The following is a 25567-nucleotide window of genomic DNA, read 5'->3' on the forward strand; positions in this document are numbered from 1 at the left end:
GTCTGGGAAGGTCACCGCCCCTGCAGCTGCTGGTGTTGCAGTTGGTAAGAGGCCGGGAAGAGGGCGGAGAAGACAGTTGTGATATCCCTGAGGCTCCCGCACCCCTTCTGAGCCAGAGGGAAAACTCTGGAGACTACGAAGTCCAAAGACACAGCTGAGAGATTGGTCTGTGCCCTGAGAGAACACTAGGTTGTATTTCGCGTATATGAGTCATGGGCCTTGTGGACAGTGTGACCACCCTCAGCCCCCTGGGCCCAGTGCTTGTGACCGCCCCCCGCCGAGCCATGGGCTTCCAACTGGAGCTGGGGAGCCAGCTGTGGGCTCGAGGGGGGCCTACAGGGAGAGGGGAAGACTGGGCTGTGAAAGGACTTGAGGGGCCTGGTGAGGGTTTTACATTCTAGGCCAGTGCTTCTTCCCCCTTTACGTGCAAATAGAGTCCCTTCCCTGACACCTACACCCACCCCACTGCCTCAAGGCTAACCATCCCTGTCCAGCCCACAACCCCAGAAGTCAGGGGAGAAAAATACGGTGGCTCCTTTTAGAGCTTTAAATGGAAACGTGAGTTGGCACCCAACTAACCACAGGGGTTCACGCTTTGCTGCAGGGGCTGCCAAGGGGGGGGGGCCCAAAGGCTCAGGGTGGCCCGGGGAGCTCTTGCTCCAGACCTGCTCCTCGCAGCTCTGCTGCTTTGCTCTGGCTGCTGCCGGCGACTGTTCCAAGAGGAGTCCCAAGAGGAGGCTCCCAGAGGGATTTGGGAGGTTCCCTGGGGAGACTCTTCCGTCATTCACCTTCCTCCAAGGCGTCCTCAGGGTTTGGCTGGTACAGTGGCTACTTTTCCACAGTAACATCTTATTCTCATATTTGATATCAGATGCCTAAGCCAGAATGAAGAGATTTGTAGAACTCTGGCCTTGGAGTCCAGAAACCAGGGTTTTACTCCTGGCAAAATACATTACATAGACAGGGATAGTCTCCTCTGATTTTCCTTTCACTTCCTTAGTTAATGTTATTATCAATACTATCATTGATGTATTGAACCCTTCCTGTGTTCCAGGCACTGTGCTAAACACCTTACCAGACATTAGTTCACTGAATCCTCACAAGGACCCTATGAGGGGGGGGTGAGGAGCGGGTACTATTGTTTTTATTTACAGAGGAGGAAACCGAGGCTTAAGGAGGTTGAGTAATTTCCCAAGGTCATCAAACCAGGATGAATTTGGACCCAGGTCTTTTTCCTTCCCTAGGGTGTTAGTCACCACCTTCAAATGTCTCTGGAGAGCACCACTGATCAAAATGGACTTGACTGTGCTCTTCTTTGGACTGACTGCTTAGAAACAAATAGAACAATTCTTTAACTCACTCTAAGTTTCTTTGGATTTCTAATTATACAGTCATCCTTCAGCATCTGTGGGGCATTGGTACTGAGAACCCTGCAGACGTTCAAGTCCCTTACATAAAATGGCATAGTATTTTCATATAACCTAGGCAAATTCTCCCATACAATTTACATCATTTCTAGATTACTTATAATACCTAATAGCATGTAAATGCCATGTGAATAGTTATAAATACAATGTAAATGCTATGTAAATAGTTGCCAGTGCATGGCAAGATCAAGTTTTGCTTTTTGGAACTTTCTGGATTTTTTTTTTAATATTTTCAATCTGTGGTTGGTTGAATCCACAGATGCAGAACCCATGGATACAGAAGGCCAGCTGTATAAGACAGGTCCTGCCTCTGTGGCTTTTACCAACCCCCACTATAGAAACACAGTCTCTGAGTTTTTTATAGTCCAAACGCCAGAGTCCGCCTTTGTGCTCTATTCCCCAGAACCGCTCTCAGCTCTCCCACCCCTCACCCCTCTGCCTTGGCAACCAGTTTTGAAAACACCCCTCTGGTTCAACCTCTGCGCCCACATTAGGTGGGCACGCGTTAGGTCTCATAGCTTCTTCAGCTGCAGGCTCTGTGACTGTGGAGAGGCGGTGGAGGAGACATGTCTTGATGTGAGCCTTGAAGGACAGGTTGAATTGGGATGGGCAGAAAGAAGTTGGTGAGGCATAAGTTGTCTAAGGGGCTGGGGGTGGGGTGTAAGGGTGTACATGGGTCATAGTGTAGAGTTGGGAATAGGTAGTGTAGAGTTGGGAATAGTTTCCTCCCCAGGGAGGGGAGGAAACTGGTTTGAGATGGAGTGTCCTGCAGAAGAGAAGGAGGACAGGAGCCCGGAAAGTGTGGAACGCTCAGGGTGCTGGGCTGGAATGAGAGGCAGAGCACCGGGCTTCAGATGTTCCCCCGTTGGAGCAGCAGACTTCCAGGACATAACACCACGGGGCATGCCCAAGGCAGGTGAATGTGTACCCTCCACCTCCTCTCCGCAGGGTGTGGCTTCACCAGAGCAAGCTTTGACTTTGACAGCAGGGGCGGTGATTATCTACCCTCGTATCTCCAGAGGCTAGTCTTGAGTCCAGTGCTTCGCAGGCACTCAGGGACTTTCAAAGGCATGAACTGAGAGAGGGAGGGCGGGAAGCAGGAAGGAAGGGTGGGTCGACAGTAGGACTTGATGATGAGCTGGGAGCTCCAGACAAGTGTCAGCCAATCCCGATCCAGGGTCAGGCAACTGGGGCTAGCCCCTCTTTGCATCCCTGATTGTCACGGGGTCACGGTACGCGAGAAAACTCACTCTTCTGGTCTCCTCTGACTCTACTGGGTCAGAGAGAGTAAACCCAAATTCAACAGTGTCTCAGTCCAAATAAACAAGACAGAAGAAATAAGATTCAAGGAGAGAGAATCTTAGTTCTTTCCCTCATTCAGGGGAAAGTTGCTCTGTTTGACCAAGACTTTTGTCCCACTCATGTCTTGTTTCTGAAGTAAATGTCTCTTGTTCCCTCCATCATTAGATTTCAAGTGCAGTTCCTGGCCTTTAAGCACACAAACTTAAGTTTCTCTTGTCATTGCACAGTCGGGGCAGCCCAGTGAACGCTGTCAGGAACAGGTTCTCCAGAATCTTGGGCATTACACAGATGTGCTTGAGCTCGTTAGATAAAGGCTAATTTAAACAAAAAGTGCATTGAGACAGAACTTAAAAACAATAGGTTGACTAACAGTAATCCAAAGACCAGTGTACCTCTAACCACATTTTTGTTTATTTTTAAATGTGTTTCCTTCATGGTCTTTCTTGTGGCTCGCCCTGTGCCGTTTGTGCACTTGTTGTGAGTTTTATCTTCGACGTTGTTTTTGCTGAACTTGGTTTTTCCGAGACCTTCTCTCCTCAGAGGCTCAGTTTCACCCTGCCATCAGCAGTCGGCCAGTTTCGGTGGCAGAAGAGGCCACAGCGCCTTCCTGTTGGCCCCCTGGGCAGAAGCATGCAGTGGTGTCTCCTCCTGCTCTGGGCCCAGGGGCTGAGGCCGGCTCGCCTCCCTGCCTCAGGTACGGCCTGAAGTCTAGCCTGGGATTGGAAGGGGAGGGAGAGCGGGCGGAGGAAGGGCGAGGCGGGAGCCATGGTCTTATCCATCTGAGGGAAGGAAACACAGTTTTCAGAGCCCTGTGTCTCCTCGCTGAGAAACGGCTGTCTCTGAGAAGGAGATACAGTTCTGTACTAGGCGGCAGATGAAGGACTCGGGGATGGGGGGGTGCCCGACTGGCTGACCCAAGGAAGGAAGCAGGAGGAGAGAAAGGGACTAAGGAGGAGGGATGATGAGTTTGCTGAGAGAAGTTCACTCCTGCGCCATCCTCCTTTCTTCTGTCCTTGAGGAAACGTCTAGAAAGACATTGTATTTCTGTAATGGAAAAACCGGCACAAACTTTTTGGCCAACCCAGCATGTTTCCTGTGGATTAAAAAATGTCTTTGTGGGCTTCCCTGGTGGCGCAGTGGTTGAGAATCTGCCTGCCAATGCAGGGGACACGGGTTCGAGCCCTGGTCTGGGAAGATCCCACATGCCGCGGAGCAACTGGGCCCGTGAGCCACAACTACTGAGCCTGCGCGACTGGAGCCTGTGCTCCGCAACAAGAGAGGCCGCGATAGTGAGAGGCCCATGCACCGCGATGAAGAGTGGCCCCCGCTCGCCGCAACTAGAGAAAGCTCTCGCACAGAAACGAAGACCCAACACAGCCATAAATAAATTAAAAAAAAAAAAAAGTCTTCGTCACAGATTCCAGAGATTCTACTATTATAGATTTAACTTATGTTAAATCTATTTCCTTCTATATTAAATATCATAAACAAATATTTCTGAGGGGGGCGGAAATATTTAAAAACTGTAGTATAATATTGTTTCCCTGTTGCTTTCTGAACCGTCTGGAGCAGGGTGGAGGTCAGTGTCGAGGATGGTGGCTTTGCCTGGAGAAGCAGATTTGCTCTCCAAGCCTCCTTTCCTTTGGATGTCATGGCTTTCCTGAAAAATTTTCCGGGCACCCCAAATGGCTGTCAACCAAAGCAGCCAGGTTTTGTTTCAAAGGATAATGTGCCCAGCACAGAACTGGCTGCTGGAAGATACAATCAAACAGAAGCGGTGGCTGACAAGGGCTTATATTCTAGGTAGAGAGACAGAATAAGTGTGTGGAAATAATCAGTGAGTTCATCAGGAAGGTATATTCCCACAGAATATCCTAAGAGGGTGAAGTGCTACGTTGTGTAGTAATTACAGTCTGTATGGGGGAATGACAGGGCAGGCTGGAGAGACTGTCATTCCAAAAATCAATTCTGGCCTAAAGCCGCCTTGGAATTTCTAGGGGAAGCTTCAAGGCCAGCTGCTAAAAGTGCATGCTTCTTTTTCCCCTTCCCTAGGAGCTGTGACAGGCAGAATAGTAACAACGGGGAACATTTCTGCAGAGGAAGGTGGCTCTGTCACCTTGCAATGTCACCTCTCCTCCACTACTGCCAAAGTGACCCAGGTCAACTGGAAGCAGCAGGACCAAGTTCTGGCCATTCATCATGCCAGCTTGGGCTGGCACATCGACCCAGCCTTCATGGAGCGAACAGTCCCGGGCCCCAACCTGGGCCTCACCCTCCAGTCACTGACTAGGAACGACACAGGAGAGTACATCTGCATCTATCACACCTACCCTGACGGGATTTACAAAGGGACGCTCTTTCTGGAAGTCCTACAAAGCTCAGGTATGCCCTCTGGGGCAGGGTGGCTGGTGATCCTCATCCTCTAGGGTAGAAAATGCATTCCTGCCCAATACTGCAGAGTGGGGCCTCCCAACCCTGGTTCACGTTCAAATCACCTGGGAGCTTTTAAATGGTACTGATGCTGGCACCCCATCCCAGACCAGTTCAGTCACGGGGCAGAGCAGGTTGTGCTAGGTTCTAAAAGCACCCCGATGATTTGAATGGGCAGCCAGGATTGAGAACCACTGTTCGGGTAAAAGCACCTCTTATGTATATTTGTTAGGAAGACCGGTTGTTCAGGTCTTGTGAGAAAGGATCTCATTAATTAGTTTAGCATCCATCATGCAAATTAGAATTAGCCACTAAGTTTATAAAGGATTAGAGCTCAGTGCTAAGTGTAGATGTACAATAATTTACATTTCTGTTGTACTTCATAGTTTCCCAAATGCTTTCACTTTCATTATCCACCTGGACACTTAAACTGTTCTCTGGAGGGTGGGAAAGGGTTGTTATCCTGGCTGAGGGACAGGATAGCAGAGTCTTGACGGGCTCAGGCAGCCTGGGTCCAAATCCTGGTGTTGCTGTTGACCTCAGACAAGATTACTGGGCTTCTCTGTGCCTTGTTTTTCTCGTCTGTGAAATGAGGAAAAGATGTAAGACCTCACGAGGAGCTAACGTAGGATTGAATTACTTACTAAAAAAAAAAAAAAAATGCCCTTAGAACAGTCCCTGGAACATGACCAGCGTGAATTCAGCACGGAAGTAAGCATGAACATAAGTATGAACACGATCCCCCGGTTCCCATCTGACTGTTGGGTGGAGGTAGAAGCTGAGGCTTGCTCAGAGCGGTACAGCCGATTTTAACACAGGTGTTCTGGTTCCACTCAACTACACCCTCAGAACTGCTATTTGCTGCCATCAGTGGTGTTGGAGATTAAGTCTGATGAGTTAGCAAAATATGTGTAAACTGAGAAGATAAAAGGTTATCTTAAAGTTTCTTCTCAAGTGCTACTTCTTGAGGGCCCCTGGCACAGGCCAGTGCAGCATGTGCGGAAGAGCCTCCGTCCTTTCCTGGTTCTATGGAGAACCCTCTGCAGCTTCTCTGACCCTCTCCAACTTTGGTCTCCGTCAGTCCTCTTCCCCTACCTGTGGCCGAGGCAGGAGACTGAGTCCTTAGAGCAGGAGGAACACATACTGGGGAATTTGGGCTCCCCCCCCCTGCTCCTGGTACCTTGTGCGTACTGGGGGTTCTGCCCTTGCCCTAAGTGATTACATGCTTTAGCCATCCTCCCGGCAATCTAAGCCCTTTGTTAGAAGGAAGAGGGGCCCGGCCTCTGCTACACCCTTCTCCTTTCAAGACTGCCCTGGACACCCGGGTTCTGCCCAAGTTCCTGGGAAGGAGGTGGGGATGGGATGAGGCAGCCTGGAAGCCCTTCCACTTATAGTCCAGCACACATCCTGACAATTGTCCTGTTTCCCTCACACTCTCCTTGGGTCAGGCGTCACTCATCTTTACAAAACTCTCTTCCTGGCTCTTCCTCCTTGCATTTACATTTTACATCTTCATAGAACTTCACTTATTCATGCTTTAATTCATGTCATGAATATTTATTAAGCACCTGGTAGGTGCCAGGTGCTGGCAAAACAGCAAAGGATAAAGCTCCAGAACCTTACTCCCTCCAGGGTCTCACGGCCGAGTTGGAGTAAGTGTTACAGGCTTAAGGTGAAAGGTTATTTGCTTTTTTACTTCTTTGTACTTTAATGTTCTTCCAATTTTTTTTTTAATATGTATTTATTTATTTATTTAGGCTGTGCCTGGTCTTAGTTGCAGCACGTGGGCTTCTTAGTTGCAGCACGTGGGCTTCTTAGTTGCAGCATGCAGACTCTTAGTTGCAGCATGTGGACTCTTAATTGCAGCATGCAGACTCTTAGTTGCGGCATGTGGACTCTTAATTGCAGCATGCAGACTCTTAGTTGCAGCATGCATGTGGGATCTAGTTCCCCGACCAGGGGTCAAACCTGGCACCTCTGCATTAGGAGCGCAGAGTCTTACCCACTGGACCACCAGGGAAGTCCCTGTTCTTTTAATTTTTAATTAAACTTTTTTTATACTAGTATGATTATAAATATGAAGTTTAATAAAGAAAGTAATCACTTTCTGGTTTTTTTCTGGCTGTTATTTGTTTCACTTCATGATTATGACTGAAATTGATTTTGTCAAAAAGAGAAAGGAATGTTAAAATGGTCTGCCCTGGTGTCAAGTGTGTGGGGTACACCCCTTGAGAGATCAGGCATTAGTTTCATGATGGGCCCGGCAGATGCTCTGCTGCCTGAAGAGCTGGACTTGAGGACGCCAGTCCTGTGGTTAGAGAAAGGCCTGGCCAATTCCCACGCCCGTGCCCTGACACTGAGGCTTCCCTTGTAATGGTTGCCCTTTGCTTCCGGCCTCTGCGCACTCACCTGTGTTTTGTCCTCCCTCTAGTGGCTGAGCACAGCGCTGGGTTCCAGATCCCATTGCTTGGAGCCATGGCCACAGTGCTGGCAGTCATCGGCACAGCAGTCATTGTGGTGGTCACACTGGCCAGAAAGGTAATGACTCTGGCTGCATATCTCAGTCCTGGGCATCCCATCTCTGCCACCCTGGTCCTTTCATGTCCCCTTTGTGTCTAGAAGTGATCTCTCCCACTGTTCATTGTGCCTTCTTCACAGTCCTTGCTCTGCCTTTCAGTGGCATTGTTTATGCTCTTTTGCTGTCCCTTCCCTTGTCTGGGAGCTCCTGAAAGGTTGGATCTGTATCCTTCCCATCTTGCTGTGGCCTACAATTCCTGGCTCCTGCTTGTCCCTTAAGCCACTCCTCTGAGAGTTTGATTTAGCCACTGTGATTTTGATGCGTCTTGGGCATCTACTCTGTGCCGGGGGGTTTTGAACATTAGCTCCTTTAATTTTAACAACCCTTCAGTAGTGCTGGGCTATCTAGCACTTCTGCAGAATGAGAAATCAATACTCCAAGGATTTAGGGGTAAAAGGTACATGGCAAGATGAGTAGCTTGTAAATCCTCCGTTACTCTTGCTTAAGAGGTCACGTGGCTGAAAGAGTATTGGATGGGGAACTGGAAGTTTCTAATCTCAGCATTGAGTGTGGGATGATAGGGATGCTGTTTCATCTTCCAAGTCTCCATTTCTTCATATATAAAATGGGGATTATGATTCTGCTCGCTCTATATCACAGGGTGGTGATGAACAGGTGGCATATTGCATGTGAAAGCTTTGTAAACAATGAAGAAATATATCCACATCCTTGTGTCATAACTGGTAGTTAGTGATTAGAATAAGCAAAAGAATTCCTACTCCTGTTTTGTCTGCCCTGTTGGGTCTTTTAAGCCATCCCAGGTTGCCTTAACTTAAGTTACTAAACAAACACTTGGGGGGACACAGGCCTGTGATTCCCAACACTGTTTTCCACCTTGTTTCAGATCCTCTTCCCTAGTGCCTGACTCACTTTCCCTCCAACTCTGGTTCCCCTCCGTTAACAGCTCAACTCTGCAGCCTTGCTTTGCTCTCTCTGGACTGGTACCTGGTGCTGTTATTCCTGATACATGTGGGTTTACAGTTACCACTTTATTTTCTTCATATTTGTTTTGCCTGTTTTTTTCCCCAATCTTTCTTGCTGCCTTTTGAATTAAGTACTTTTTATTATTAAAAAGATCTATTTAGTAGTTATGCATTTTTCTTTTCTTTTAGTGGTTACATTAGAGATTACAAAATAGATCCCTGATTTATTAAAGTCTAATATGTATTAGTACTTTCATCATTTCTTGGATTTTGCAAGAACCTTAGAACACATTAACTCTTTACCTACCTCCCCAACTTACTGCTATTATTGTCATGGATTTTAGTTCTCTATTTTAAACCCCAAAGAAATGATTTATTGTCTTATGAGCCAATATTCATTTAGATTTACCCTTTCTGTTGCTCTTCACTTCTTCCTGCATGTTCTATCTTATAACTAGGATAGTTTTCCTTCTGCCCAAAGAATATCCTTTAGTATTTCCTTGTGGGCAGGCATGCTAGTGATGAATTATCTTGCTTTTTGTTCATCTGAAAATATCTTAATTTTTCCTTAATTTAAAAGTGATACATTTGTTTTGCTGGGTATAGAATTCTATGTTGGTAGTTATTTTCTTTCAACATGTGGGAAATATTGTCCCATTGTCTCTGGCTTCTCATATTTCTGTTCAGAAATTATACGAGAATCTTATTTTTGCTCCTTGGAAGATAATGTTTTTTTTTTTCTGGTTCTTTAGAAATTTTCTTTCTCTTTGGTTTTCAGCAATTATATGCTGATATAATTGGATATAGTCATCTTTGTATTTATTCTCTTTGGGGTTTGAAGTGCTTTTTGAATTTGTAGCTTGATATCTTTTGTCAGTTTTATATCATTCTTGGCTATTACTTCTTCATGTATTACTTGTATTATTGGTTTTTATATCATTCTTGGCTATTATTTCTTCATGTATTATTGAATTCTAATCACGTGATATTTTCAACATTTTCACTTTTTCCAACATCCTTTACCCTCTTTTTTGTATTTTCCATCTACTTGTCTCATCAAGTGTTTTCTTTGGACATGCCTTCCAGTTTACTAAGTATCTTCTTGGATGGATCTACTCTTCTATTAAACCCATCCCTTAAGTTCTTAATTTCCGTTATCATATTTTTCAGATCCAGGATTTCTATTTTGTTCTTTGTTTGGATAGTTTAAAGTCTGCCAAAATTCCCAATCTTGTTTTTAATTCTTTGAAAATGTTAATCATAGTTATTCTGAAATCTGTGCCTGATACTCCTATTAATTGGATTCTCTATGGGTCTTTTAATATTCTCTCTTTTTGCTTGTTTTTTGGACCTATCTTAACTTTTTGACTGTTTACTTTTCATTGAATGCTGTATTTCTACATGAAAACCTATGGTCATAATTTGAGGCTGTGGATAATATCATCTTCCTCTAAAGAAGATTCCTTTTTGCTTCCATCAGGTAACTAATCTTCAGGCAGTAGCATTCCCATCACCTTAATTAAATCAGTAGTGAGAGGATTTAAAGCTGGATTTAATTTCTGCTACTTCCTTACTTGTAGAGTGTAGTCCTTTGGGGTCCCAACTCAAAGCCTGTAGTGTTTGCCAGAGTCTCCCTTCCTCGGTGGCCTCTGAACTCCAAATTTTGTCCCTCCAGCTAGAAATTCTGTGTAGCTAATTTGCCTCTCAGCCATGACTTTCAGGCAATTTCTCTAGGAGAAAATCCATACCCCTCCCAACCCCACAATGCTCATCTCATCTCTCTGGGCTTCCTACTCCTGGATCTTGCTCCCCAGACCACAAATTTCTCACTGATTTGATAGATTTCTGATTAATACAGATAGATGTTTATAATATTTTGTTCAGTTTTTCTACCTATTCTCCCTGGAAAGGTTGGTTCAAAGCAACATAGGCAATCATTGTTCTACCAGAAGCAGAACTCCTATTTCTGATGTTGTATTTCATATCTGCACTCAAAGGCTGACTTTTACAAGCAGAACATATTTACCCAGTCCACCCACTCTGTACCTTTGGCTATATTGGGTCAAGACCCCCAACTCGAGTTCTAGCCCCTCTGTACCTGATTCCTGAACAGCCATTTAGCCTGAATGTGGCCAGGTCACTGCCAGTCCCATAGAGGGAGGGATTTGGACAGATGTGTGTTCTTAGGCTCTGGTTCCATCTTGCTTGCTTATTGTGAGTTCTTGTCTTCTTTTTCCTTTTCTCCCTCTCTCAGAAATGGACCATCCTTTGACTTTCTCTTCTTTTTTATTTAACATCTATTTTACTATTTTACTCTTGTCACTCCTCTGAAGACCGAGAGCTACTTCCCTCTCCAGGCCTCAGAGTTGAGATGAATTGCACAAACTAGAATTGCTTAATAAGAAAGTGCTATTGTAATGTTCCTCCACTTAGACCTCATGGTATTTTGCATTTTAAACAGCCTTAATTCTATATCCCTGCCTAGGATAAAAATTGTATATATTTTCCTAGTGTTAATTCTGCTTATGGAGTTACACTTTTTTGCACATTCATGTCTATTACCAGTGACTAATCTTGAACATTTAGTCTAATATCTTACATCTTAAATTCTCTTAGTTTTCTGTGTAGATAAACTCAGTTTGCTTTCTGTAACCTACCATCAATAACTAGGGTATTGTTGTAAAAATAACACGTTCCATTTGACACATGTTCTGTCTTCAGTCAGATCTACAAATGAAGAGAGGCCAGGAACACTCACTCTAACCTTATTTTACTGAGAACAGATTGGAGTGAGGATGGGAAAAGGTATTTTGGTAGCAAAACCAAAGTCTTGTTCCCCTCTGAGTTACAAATTGGCCAGGTCTCCCCCAGTCACTGGTCTAACAGTGCTCCAGGCACCTGTTGGACCTTGTTAATTTGGTCTAGAGGAAGTGAAAGAGATTCTCCAAATGGTAGGAAAGCTCATGTGATAGGTGAAAGTTACATAAAATCTAATATCAGAAGATGACTGCCTGGTCCACCAACTTGCCTACAAAAATCTCTTGTCCTATGGTTCAAACCCTCACTTCCAGGTTTATGAAACAAACACTGAGATTGTTGACCTACCTGGTTCATAGAGATGTGGCCACTTATTCCTTGTCATTCAACAGACATCATGGAACAGAGTACTGGGGATCCAGCAGTGGCTGAGATGTGGCTAGTGCTATCGAGGAAGTCAATGACTTACAGTATTTTCATTTATGTCTTGGCTATCACAGTAGACAGGTTTAGTAAATGAAACCTCTAGGGGAAGATGAGGGAAAGAGAAGTGATTGACTAGAGGGGAGAGGGAAGAGAATGATGATTGATCTCTGAGCTGGGCAGGGAGCTGTTATGGTGGTTGGTGAACAAATGTCCTCTGCTGTCACCAGAGCTCTGTAGCTCTGGCATGGACATACGGAAAGCTCTTTAGAAGCAGCAGAACACATTTTCCTGTTAAGGATTAAGACTGGTTCATTTTCAGGCCAGTATCCCAGAGCAACTTTGGTCATCTCTGTATAAGGGAAAGGGGAAAAGGTGAAAAGAGAGAGTCCAGTAGCTATCAAGTTCTGTGGCTCCCCTTCTAAAATGTTTTATTCACCAGTCCCCTCTTTGACGTGTCCACGGCTTCCTGTCTAAATCAGTTCCTCTCTGTTTTTTCATGTGCTTTGGCTATAGTTTCCAGTCTTCTCTCTCTCTTTGCTCAAATGCATTTTACACCTGTATTATTCAAGGTCCATCAGGGAACACATAGTATTCTCAAGATGAGTAGTTTGAGGATAGTTTAATAAGGAGATTTACAAAGGACTGGGAAGCATATAAGGAAACCATAAGCGGGAGTGTAGGAGTGTGTTGTTACCAACCCTAGTTCTTTAGGGGAAAGGAGAGAGGATGACTACTGGAACCTGGGAGGGAGGATGATTACTAGGACCTGGAAAGAGAGAGTTGTGTGGAGGGACCACCTTGAGAAGTACTGTAATCTTTGATTGAAGGCCACAGCCAGTCCAAGTCCACCCTGCAGAGAGAATGCCAGGAGAATATACACCCTCACCTCGCACTCTTTCCCTCCATTCTCCTATTGTTGCTTTGCATTGGCTGAACCCAAACTCAAGCCAGAGGACAAGGGAACTCACTGATTCAGTACGCGTAGTTCAGTCTTCTTTGGGCACAGAAGAGGGTGCAGAAGGTTGGAGAGTGACGTTGAAGGGTGAACAGACAGTATCCAAGCCAGTACTATTATAGACCTGGAAATGGGCAAGAAATCTTGACTTTCCATGCTTCAGTCTACTCTCGTGTATCCTTGATCTTTTGATTATACATTTAAGCAATACTCTTGTTGGCTGTCCATTTATATTTCTCCTAGGAACACACTGGACTTTATTAGCCATCTTAATATCCCTGTGGGCCAGGCTTCCTTGGCTGCCATTGCAGTAGTTACAGCCACCTTGTTTCTTAAGTGCTGCCATCTGTCCCTATATTATTTTGGGATCTCCTCATCCCTCTTTCTACTGGGGATCCAGTTCTATAAAAGCATCACCTACTTCAGCCCCAGCCTACAGAGGAGAGATATCTCTGAGCCCCTCAATGACGCTGGTGCTCCCCTCACTAGCACATTCCTTTCCACCTCAGTAAAAGGGTGTCTTCTGGATCTTCCCTAGAAACATAATCAGCTGTTGGATTTAAAAAATTACTTAGTACAGGGATTGGCGAAGTTTCTTTGTAAAGGGCCAGGATCTTTTAGCTTTTGTGGGCCTTACGGTCTCTGTTGCAAAAATTCAGTGCTGCCATTGCACTGTGAAAGCACCACAGACAATATGTAAATGAGTGAGTGCCACTGTGTTTCAATAAATCTTTATTTATAAACACTGAAATTTGAATTTCATATAATTTTCATGTTTAATAAAATACTGTTCTCTTGAATTTTTTTTCAATCACTTAAAGACATAAACTCCATTTTTAGCTCATGAGCAGTACAAAAGTCTGTGGTGTCCCAGATTTGACCCATGGGCCTTAGTTTCCCAATCCCTGATTTAGTAGACTGTATTGGGAAAAACTCTGTTTGTCTGTCTTTTCCTCTTCTCTACTCTTAGTACTGCACAGAACACTTCTGACACCAGATGTGTGGGTTTATTGCCACACTGACCAATTCTCCTACACCCCCTGAGTGTCCTACGATCAATCCAGTTCTGACACTATCTGCTTGGAGTTAACGTCAGGTTAGGGGCTCAGTCCTCCAAGACTGCCCTCCTTCAGATGCCAATTGCAAGTCCCAGGTTGTCACCTGTACCTTTGACTGACTGGCTGTATATTGAGCTTCCTACAATCCTCTCCTCGGATTCGATAATTTGCTAAGACAACTCACAGAACTCAGGGAACACTTACTTACATGTACCTGCTTATTATATAATAAAGAATTTGATAAAGGATACAGATGAATACCCAGATGAAGGAAATACATAGGGTGAGGTCTCGAAGGGTCCTGAGCACAGGTGCTTCTCTCCCCAAGGTGCTGGGTGTGCCGCCCTCCCAGCATGTAGATATATTCATCAACTCCAAATCTCATACTTCTGGGATTTTTATGGAGACTTCATCACACAGGCATGATTGGTTATTAACTCATTTTCCAGCCCCCTCCACTCTCTGGAGAATAAGGAGTAGGGCTGGAGGTTCCAAGCTTCTCATCATGGTTTGGTTGTTCTGGTGACCAGCCTCCATTCAGGAGCCCAGCAAGAGTCGCCTCATTGGAACAAAAGACACTCCTGTCACCCAGGATATTCCAAGGGATTTAAGAGCCCTGTGTATGACATTCCTATCACTCAGGATATTTTAGGAGTTTAGGGAGCTCTGTGTCAGGAACTGGGGTTAATAGAGACCAAATATTAGCAGGAACTGGGGGTAGAGACAAATATATGCTTCTTACTATTCCACATGGGTCCATGATAACATCCCCACTTCTCTGAGCATTTTGTTTCTTTCTTCCCTAGTTTTCAAAGCACTGCTGGCATCTCTGTTGACAGCTGTGTCCCGGGGCCTTGTGAGGGTGTTAGATCTTGAGTCATGGGATGTGTCCTAATATTGACAAATGATGTGTCCCTCATGCAGTCTTAAGTTCTACTCACCCAGCCCTGATCCACTCCCCTCAGGATTCACACCCAAACATACCCTCCCAGTTCCACCAGTATGTGTTAGCTCCTTTTGTTACAAACTCTCTCCTCCCTCAGCATGCCCAGGATTCCCTCAGTTAGTGTAGGTTGAGATTTTTGCTAATTATGGGCCAATGGCCAATAGGGGAGGGGAGGCAGGTCCTGACAGGACCCATCTTCCATCCCGGGGAAGGGGGTCACCTCTGCAGCTCCAGATGATGCAAGAGAAGCTGGTGGTTCAAGGCTCCCAAGTGCATCTACCAAGAGATCCTCCTCCCAATGCACAGAAATGCCTCCATTCCCGCCCAGACCCTGATTTTGCTGGAGTCTTGCCCAGGCTTAGAATTCAGCCTTCTTTGAAGTTCTGTCGCCCTTATAGGTAGGTCCTCTGCCTGCTCTTCAGTGTTGGAGGTGAGCGTTTCTTTAAATGTTGCCAAGGAAGAGGAGCTTTGATTCTCACACTTTGCTTTCAGTTGCTGGTAGATCTGTCATGTTCTCTTCTCAGTCCAACAGCAGAATTTAGTAAAAGCCACCCAATCCCACAGTCCTAACAAGCACTATCTGCTCTATACTTCTCAAATAGAGCTGTTGCACCAGCTCATAATCCCCTTCCCTTTGTGTCTCTTCCCATTTCACCACCAGTGGTGGGGTCTGTATTCCCATCCAGCTGTTGAGGGATTCCCCTCCACAATCCCATCCTAGAGTCTGCCTTCTAGGGCCATTCCCAGGAGCAACTGTTTTAGATTTGTGCCCAGACACAGAGCCTGGCATGGGAATTCCGGTGAGAGTGACTTATTGGGCTGGGCTCTCAGATGAAGAGTAGTGAAGGAAGCAGGGTAGGGCTAAGGGATGTGATTTTGGGGGAGATGTGGTTGAAGCAGATTTGGTCACACCTTGAGGAGGGAGCCAGCCTTTTGAAAACCCACCTCAGCCAGTTGTTGACTGCTGGCTGCTCACCAGGAAAGGTCCAAGAGCAATTCTCCAGAGAAGGGGCAGCTGTGAGCCACTCATAGCCTAGATTCCCAGTGTCTGGGGCAGGGGAGCACTGGTCAGGTGGAGAGGCGATCTGAGCAGGGCACCAACAGTATTCCTTACAGACGCTGAGAGCCTGAATTATTTAGGAGTTTGGCGTTTGGAATCAGACAGACCTAGGGTTTGGATCGTGGCTCTACCACTTGAGTAGCTGGACCACCTAACTTTGCTGACCCTCAGCTTCTTCATCTGTAAAATGGGAACAATTATGGTATTGCCCTATTAGGGTTGTAGAAAAACTCAAGTCATATAATTCACATAAGGCCCCTGGCATTTTTCCTGGCATGTATTGATAACCATTATTTATTAAGTTCTTATAATTATTATAAAATTTAGGTACTGTAGCACCTCATGATACCTGGTGCTCAATAAATTAGTTATATTGCATAGAGTGATTGTGACTAAATGAATGAATGTTATTTGCTAAGCTACTATCAGGAAAAGTGCACCCAGGGGAGCTTCTGTGAGGAGAGATGGGTGTGTCCAGCTGCAGGACGGTGACTGCCAAGTGTCTGTTCTCACATTCTCCAAGAGGGTAACATTTGTCCTGCAAATCTCCATAGTCGCTATCGTCGTAACTTCGTTTGGTCTTTTAGAACAACATCAAAGCCTTAATTCCAGACTTGTTTTTTACACTGATTACAATTCCAGGGTTCCCTGTGCAGGATGGAATGAAAACAGAACAGCTGAGAGACCCAGCTCAGGCATATTTACATTTCCCAGAGGATTTTTGGAAGCCAAAATAGTCCTAAGATTCAAAGGCAAGGGTAGAGCAGTCTAAGAATGAGAACGAGACCACACCAACACAAAAAGCCACAATCAGCTCTTTGAGAAAGAATTGGGTGTCTGTATTTTCAAAATGGATAGGGTGGCATCAAGGGATGTAGGACTTCTCTGAAGCAAAGAATCAGCGTGACCTATGATAACAACCCTTTTCTTCACACCTACAGTAAGGCGCAGCCACTTCTACTGAAAAGGAATGAATGAAACAGTCCGTGGGCCTCAGCTCCTCAGGGCCCGCAGTGAGGCCGCACCTGTAACTTCTGATATGTGTTCAAGGCGCCCATCCATGCTGCCCACCCTCCCACTCAGCCTCTCTGCGTCTATTTATGTCCTGCAGAGCTTGACACCAGCCGATGAGGATGGTGCTGTTTCCTGTCCTGGAAGCAGTGGGGTGGGCACAAGGAAATTTGGTTTGTGTTTGTTGTTATTTTCCAAGCCTGTGTGTGGTGGCTTTTTGTGATTCTGTCATTTGGACCTACAGTGGGGCTAGGTGACCTGCTTTAGAGCATATCCATGAAGGCCGAGAGGCTGTCACCTTTGCATTGCGCGCCATTAGGCATTTCTCCTGCCATCCCACTTGTGCCTGCTGTTCTTGGATTTTCCTGCCTGTAAAGCACAACCCTCACGTATGACGCTGTCATATGGACGTGATGGCTGATTTCAGATCCTTGATTTTCCCAAACAGGTTTCACGGTCTATCCTCTTGTCTCATAAGTGTAAATGTACTTGTCTGACCATGAGTCCATATTTTGATTTGGAAAATCCCGTTTATTTAGATTTGGGGCCGGGTGGCGGGGAGCGAGCGAGGAAAGAGAGAGAGAGTGAGTTTGTGTGTGTTCGTGTGCATTTCAGTCCTAAGACCTATACTGAGCATCTGTTATGAACTCCGAGGTTACCAAGAGGAGTACAGCACAGATCCTCCCCTCAGGGGAGCTCACGGTTTGGGGCCTGAAGAGACAGAAGGGTAAACAAATTCCAGGCAGCACTGAATGTTACAACAGAGAGCACCCAGGGCCGTAGTGGAACACACAGGAAGGATGTTACTCTCCCGGAAGAGTCAGTGACGTCTTCTTGGACAACGTGCTGCAGAGCCGGGCCTGGAGGAGTGAGCAGCCAGCTTTGCAGGGAACTGTGGTGAATGGACAGTGGGCGAAACATACACCAAACTGGAGAGGCAGGAACCAGTGCATGGCATTCGAGACACTGCAAGATGAGAGGCAGCTCGGCTGAGAAGAGCACGGTCTGGAGTCCCACAAACCCAAGTCAGAACTGGGACTTCACCTGTCTGAACCTATCAGCTCACTCGCAAGTAGAAACGTCAATAGGGTTGTTGCTGAGATGACATGAAGAAGCTAGCCCGCTTGGTGCTCACAGCATTTTCTCAATCAACGGTGCCTCTCTGGCATCCAGGCCCTATACCAGGAGTTGGGCTGTTGGTTGGGGAAGCGCTGCAGCAAATGAAGCTGGAAAAGTGAGTGTGGCCAAATCACAGAGGGCATTTTGGGGGGCATCCCACACAGCCCGCTGTGGGAGGTAAAGCGAAACTACACGGGGCGTGTGGGCTTGCTGTGGGTGGTGAGACCCGCCTGCAGCTGGACCTCTGGGTCTGGAGCTCAGGGCGGAAGCCTGGGCTGGTTTGGGTAGGGATTGGGGGATCCCTAGAGGACAGAGGGTGGTTGCAGCTGTACATAAGGATGAAGTGTCGCGTGTGCGGCACAGAGGAAGAGAGAGTACCGGGTGCGAGAAAGCAGAGACCGAAACCCCGAGGAACCTCTTTACCTGGGGAGCTGAGTGTCAGCGGAAAAAAAGAGCAGGCCTGGCCGCGGAGGAGGAGAAGCGGGGAGAGTGATGCCGCGGGGCCCAGGGAAGGAGAACATCTCGAAGAGGAAGAGGTCAGCGGCGTCAGAGGCAGCGAGGAGTAAGAGAGAGCTGGGACTGGAAACCGCCTGCCCGGGCTCAGCAAACAGGCAGGAGCGCGTGGGCCGCGTGCGCGTGCAGCCCGGAGCCTTTCAGGGGAGCAGTTAGTGCTGAAATCTACTGTGAAGAGGCTGAGAAATTAAGGGTTAAGGAATTGCTGTGGATAAGAACACAACTTTGTGAGTGTGTGTGTGTGTGTGTGTGTGTGTGTGTGTGTGTGTAAGAAAGGAAGAGATCATTAGAACTATGGATCATGTTGGGGAGTAACTTTTAAATAACATCCCCATATACTCACTCTGTAGTTTTTTTGTTTTTGGAAGAACTCGCTCAGAATCCGTTCTGCGGAAGGTGGCCTCGGGAGGAGGCCGTCAGAACAGGAGGAGTGGAGGCCCAGCGTCCTGTCCTCCCCGGGCAGCTGTGTGCGGGCGGACGCCGGCCTCTGCAGGGAGCAGCCGGGAGAGGACCGCGCAGAGCCCGAGCCACACGACTACTCCAACGTCCTGAGTTACAGAAGCCTCGCCAGCTTCAGCGTCCCCGCCGAGAAGGGCTAGCTCCCGGGGGCACCCTCTGGGAGACACAGTCCTGCCTGTGCTATTACAGGTGGACGTATTGGGGTCTGCCCATCACGGCTCTGTGTGTGTGTGTGTGTGTGTGTGTGTGTGTGTGTGTGTGTGTGAGTGTGCATGCATGTGGACGTCTGCACACGTGTGTGTGCGGTGTGTTCGGTTGAGTGAATGTATGTCGTCCTCCTCTGTGTCTGCATTCCCTTTACCCTTCCCTTCTGTTCCATCTTGGCAGATCCCGGAGAGGAGCTTGTGTCTTGATTACCAATGCGAAGTTAAAAAACCAAACAAACACTTGACCTGGTTTTGAATCTGGCAGTTGGAACAGATCCTGTGGCTGAGATCTGCATTCCCCCTAAAAGCTCTGGGCAGGGTTCAGGGCTACAGGAGTCTGTGGTGGATTTCGGGGATGGGTGACTGCAGAGCCACCTCATCTCATTTGTCACTGTCATCTGCATCAACGTTCACACATTCGTGGCATTTTAGGACCAAGGCATGCTACCAGCTTGTATGCGGAGATTGGAGGATGACTAAACCATTGACCCGGGTCCCAGCCCTTTGAGAACTTAACAGTTCAGTGGGGAGACAACGTTTACATTAAAAGGTAGTGAGGAGATAAGGGTCCAAGACACAGGCCTTTGGGAAGAGATGTCAGTGCAGGGTGAGATGGTCAGGATAAGCTTATCTGTGGGGAAGTGGCCTGGGAGGATGTAGGGAACAGTGAGGCTGGGCTGGGAGAGCAGGATTTTTGTCTAGGGAATTCATAGATTCTAAAGTTGGGAGTTGAAAGTCCCACATGGAAGACCCTGGCATCAAGGGAGCCAGCAAGAGAGCCAGCAAGACTTCAGATTCTATTCTCTGGGCAGACTTTCAAATCTCCTTTTGCTTGATGCACGCAGAAGCTAGTGATGGCCTGATATAGAGGACTCTAGGCTCTTCCAGTCACGTGCGTTGGGGAAGCCCACAGAAATGGTGTATATCCGCTGCAGGAGCTGTAGTTCAGCCCTTGGGCCAAGATCCACCTCTTCTCTATCAATCTGCCATTGAGCCTTTGAAGAAAGAATCTGTTTCCCACCCAAAGGAAAATCTGGATTTTAAAATAGGGACTCTTCACAGGAAAACAAAGGAGGGGGATGGAAGTTTTAAAAAATGATCACCTCAAACTAGCTGCCTGGAACCCTTAAATTCACACCCTGAGCTCTTTGTGCTGGGGTTAGAGTGGCATCTGAGCTGCTCATTTCTGTTCAGCTGACATTCAGGCTTTCTCCTCCCACCACCTCTCTTAGAAGAATGAGGGAGGTTGGGTTTATAGGAGACTGATTTTCTTTCATGGGCACAGGAACTGAGAGAAAATGTGACGCAAGACTGTCCTTTACCAATGGTTAAAATAGAACATTGCCCTGCTCCCTCAGAATTAGGCTGGTTGAGTGAGGAGACAATTCAACTCCTACTCCTCCTTGGACTTTGATTTTGATTTTTCTCAGTTCTCTACCAAACAAGTATGTAGTCAGGAGCAATGAGCTGAAATCTGTCCAGAGTGCCAAGTCCTTTGGAAGAAAGATAGATACCTGTAAAAATGCTGTTATTTGCCATGGCAGTTCACAGCACTTTTATTGCAAAACTAGTGCAGATTGGTTGGGAGTAGAAGACAATTCACAATTCACAGTTCACAAATGAACTAACATATAATGACAAAAAGGGAGTGGTGGTTTGATTTGGAAAAGATGTACATTGGGCTGAGGCTGGACTGACAGTTGGGCGTTATTTAACATGATTATGGTAACAGGGAAACATTTACAGATGCCATTTGGATGGTGCTAAAAATACAAAGGAACCCATAGATGTTGTAAATGGGACAGGTTACTAAAATGAGATTGAATTAGACAGAAAATAAATTTGAAAGTGGAATTCATTGAACCAGATTTTCCTTGGAGAACTGAGAAGACAATCCCCTAAAAGCCAGATTCCTGGAGACATGCCTGTCCAGTACGGCAGCCACTTTCCACATGTGGCTCTCACGTGGGATGTGGTTAGTCCTATTGAGATGGGCTGTGCTAGAAGTAGAAAATACATGCCAGATTTTGAAGACTTAATGTGAATAATAAGAATGTAAACTGTCACATGAGTAATTGAAAAAATATTGAGTACATGTTGAAGTTATAATATTTTGTATATATTGTGTTAAATAAAATATATTATTAAAATTAATTTCACCTGTTTCTTTTTACTTTCTTAATGTGGCTACTGGAAAATCTAAAATTGCCTATGTGGCTCCCATTGTATTTGTGTTAGACCACGCAGCTGTAGACTCTAAACCCCAGCCAAGGTGGTACCGGGAGAGGGTGTCTATCACTGACTGGTGGACTCTCTCTCTCTCTCATCCAAGACAGGGCTTGAGGAGTCTTTTCCCTCTTATTATGTCTTTTGAGAAGTATAAGGAAGGATCACAGGAGAGATTGAGGTGGGAGACCACTAAGTGTAGACGGGAAGAGCTCCTAAGCTCTCCTGGATCCCCTCTTAGATTCCATGATAAGGGGAAGGGAGAATAAATGAATCAATAAATGTGAGTTCGAAGAAAAATACATTTACTGACTCCCTACCCCTTATTACTCCACATTCTAAGCCTGGGCATATAGAGTGTGATCTGTAACCCAAAGAATTATACTGAACAAATAAGAGAAATTATGAGTCATGGAACTTTGAGGTAGATGATCTTCATGAGTGGATAGAACCTTCCCATACAATTTTATTTCATGACTTGTTCCTTCTCAGCCTGTGGGCCCCTGGAAATGAACCATCACGGACTCAGGTTTATACAGATTCCATCAGTGCTGGGCTGGACAGGCAGGGTGGCCGTGTGTGCTGCACACGAATGGCAGCGTTCTGGTGGGCTCACCAAACCCCACCAAAGGAGGGAGTCAGCAGCGTGGCTGTAGCTGCCAGCTGTGAGGTGCGAGTGTTTTGTTCCGTCTTCTGGTTCTTTCTAGTCCTGCAAAACTGCAGTAATCCCCCACATCCACTCCAAGCACACCTGCCCAGAGGCCCAGGAGAGCCTTATGCGTGTAAGAGCCTGAGTTTTCTGGAAGTCAGAATTATATACTTTGATGCTTGAGAGAATTCTTTTTTTTTTTTTTTTTTTTGCATAAGTTAGAGTCTAGGACAATACTATCCGATAGAGCTTTCTCTGATGATGGAAATCTTCTATACCTGTGCTCTCCAACATGGCAGCCCTTAGCCACACGTGACTATTGAGCACTTGAAATGTGGCTAATATGACTAAGGAACTTAACTTTAAATTTTATTTAATTTTGATTAACTTAAAAGTAATGTAAATAGCAACATGTGACTGGTGGCTAGTATATTAGATATCACGATTCTAATAATTGCCTTGCATGTGGAGAAAACATAGAGATGAGTGTCTATAAGCCATTGGATGGATCTGCAGATGTTATGCATTTGAAAGGGCTACCACCAGGAAGAAACACGGAGGTCTTCTTCTGTTCTCTTCTGTCCTTCCTTTGATCGAGACAAGCATGACACCAAAAGCAAGCTGTGCATTTACTTATTTCAGACTCTTCCCCAAAGCTTATCTGTGGTAGCTAAGTGGTTCATATAAACAGGGCAAGAACTGGCAAGAAGTTTGCAACTCACAGGTGTTACGCAGGAATAGACTTGCGTCATGAGACTTGCCTTGGCCTACAGTCATTCTGACTTCATGCCAGAATGTTGTTAAGAACATCGCCTCTGCCACTAAAAGTCTAGTTGATTTTATGGAGGTCAAAAGAGCAGTAGCTGTGGTGGTGTAGTAGCTGTCGCTGTCGTGGTTTGGGAGTCAGAATACTTGTCCAAGTGCTGAACGCTGCTAGTTAGCCTCATGACATTGGATGAGGCACTTAACCTCTTGATCCTCATTACAAATGTTTCCTTATTTGTAAAATGGTAATAATAATATCTACTTTATAAGGTTCTTGGGGAGATGAAGTCAGATAATGTGGTTGAGTGTTTGTAAGCTGTAAAATGCTGAATTGTTATTATTGTGCCTGGCACCGCTTATGGTGCCACAGAGGTCCCTAGGGGGCATCAAATCTTGTTGGGATTTAAGGAATGCTAAGACGTTGCAGATATATCCTTGAGCTCTGCAAGCTCTCGGTAAGTATTTAAAACTTCTCTAAGTGTGATGATAGTCTTTAGAAAAGTCAATCGTGTCTTGGATATTGATGACCTTCTTATAATAAGGTACTGTCATTGTCTTCAGTCTTCATATTTGTGTTTCTAATTAAGTTGATGTCAAGACAGGGAAGCTTAATTCATAAAAGATTCATTTGCTCCAGGAGGGTGGAGCAGTGGAAGAGTTTGCAAGAGTTGAAATACTAGGAAAGTGATGGGAGAGTTGTTCTTACTTTGTACCCTGTCACGTGGGGCCGCGGCATCAGGACCGGGGCAGGCAGTGCACCTCCCTTTGTGAGCAGTGACTTCAAGTCAGCAAAGCCTCATCCAAAATATTAAATTTGTGTTGTTTACCTGTACTTATTTTTATTTTAGTTTTTTTAAAAACTGAAGTATAGTTGATTTACGATGTTGTGTTAGTTTCAAGTATACAGCAAAGTGATTCAGTTATACTTATATAACATATACATATACACTCTTTTTCAGATTCCTTTCCCTTATAGGTAAAATAAATAAATAAAATAAAATAAAATATTGAGTATTGTTCCCTGTGCTATACATTAGGTGCTTGTTGGTGATCTATTTTATATACAGTAGTGTGTATATGTTAATCCCAACCTCCTAATTTATCCCTCCCCCACTTCCCCTTTGATAACCATAACTTTGTTTTTTATGTCTGTGGGTCTATGTTTTGTAAATAAGTTCATATTTTAGTTTTATAATTCTGTAAGAGGTACAAGCATAATAGGTTTACCTGGTTTTATGTTTGAGCATATTTCAGAAAGGGTTTAATAAAAATACATTCTATTAATTATTAATTAATGTATTAATAGGCATTACAATAAAAATAATCATAGAGTCTTCCCTTGGGGAGGGGTCTGTGAGAAGTACTTTTTTCCTTTTTAAGTATATACACATTACTCAAGTTTGAGAAACACTGGTGTGGTATATGTATCATTGGATTTCAAAAATTTGACTTCAAGCACTAGTTTATTAATTGTTTTATATTGGGAAAGACATATTTCTGAACTTCTGTCTCTATAAGTTAGTGTAATAATGTTTCACAAGGTAACTGTAGGGATGGATAAAGCGTGTGAAGGAGAAGCTTTGTAAACTGTTAAGTGCCGTATGAGTAGTCCGTGTGCCATTTACTACTGTTACAGTCCGTGTATAAACCACACCACCACATTTCCAACAGGCAGGAAAGAGGCTTCAGGAGAGAAGATGATGCACAGAGAGATCGAGGACTCTGGGTGAAGCTGGCTGGCATCATTAAGATGTTGCTAAGAGTCACAGAAATCAAATAGGGGAAGATCATGCATCAGGAAAATGTTTCCTTCCTTTTATTTTGTACTTCCTAGAATATCAGGTGAACGTAGGGGCTCAGTGATTGAGTTGCAAGAAGTCAGCATCTAAATTCATAGAGGTCACCTTTCAGCCCAGGTTCTCCCCATCCCAAGCCCATGCCTGGGTATCAGTGTGTTCCTCACACTGGTGGGAATGTCCGTCCACACTCACCTCCTCCAGCCCAAAGCCTGCACGTTCTTGGGAGTCCCCAGACGAGACTGTGTACTCCTTGAACACTTCCTTGATGGACCTGCCCGTGTCTCTTTTTGTTAGTTTATAAACTCCCACGGCACTGAGAGTCTGAATGGTACAATCTAACTCTTGATGTATATGAATCTTTATTTATATATTTCTAGTTGTTAGATTTGAAAGCTCACCAAGAGCTGCAATAACTTCCTTCATTTCTTGCATACACTGCACAGTTTTGAGTGAAATGTAGATGCTTACTGAAGACAGCAAATCTAATTCAGTTGGGTTGATGTCACCCGGGACAAACAAGATGTACATTTTCTCCATCACACCAGCAATTTCTGTGAGAATGATGTTAGAGAGCCCTATGGGTAGGGTCGCGTATGAGAAAGGGCCTATGGAGCAAACAGGAGTCCCTCGGGAGTCCCCACAGTCATCAGATGGGGACGTATTTTGAACCACGAAATTTCTTTGGATACAAAGATACAGGGGTAGATGGGCATAGTGTCATATGGGATTGGTTATTTCCACAGTGGGCAGAGAGATAATGATTTGCACATGGAGAAAGAGGAAAAAAGGTGAATCAATTCAGATAACAGTAAATGAGCCATGTGCCATTTATGAGGTGTGGACAGGAGACGGAAAATGCCCCAAACGGCCTTATATTTCCCCAAAGGGATTTCAGTATCACCCATCCTGGAATTCTCACTTCCTGTAGTATGAGGATTGATATGTTGAGAATTTTCCT

The 25567-nt window shown here is 45.4% G+C and overlaps 1 protein-coding gene across 1 annotated transcript; it reads left to right on the forward strand.

Annotated features, from left to right (window-relative positions):
• Nucleotides 1–237: 237 nt before the first annotated feature.
• On the forward strand, nt 238–22910 carry TIGIT (T cell immunoreceptor with Ig and ITIM domains). Its single transcript, XM_082394815.1, has 4 exons — nt 238–3423; nt 4782–5111; nt 7591–7697; nt 18874–22910. Exons 1-4 carry the CDS (start codon nt 3150–3152, stop codon nt 19102–19104), a joined length of 942 nt encoding a protein of 313 aa, XP_082250941.1. The 5' UTR covers nt 238–3149; the 3' UTR covers nt 19105–22910.
• The last annotated feature ends 2657 nt before the right edge of the window (nt 22911–25567 follow it).

Source organism: Balaenoptera borealis (genome assembly GCF_965194805.1).
Source record: "Balaenoptera borealis genome assembly, chromosome: 5".
In the NCBI taxonomy this organism is placed as follows: domain Eukaryota; kingdom Metazoa; phylum Chordata; class Mammalia; order Artiodactyla; family Balaenopteridae; genus Balaenoptera; species Balaenoptera borealis.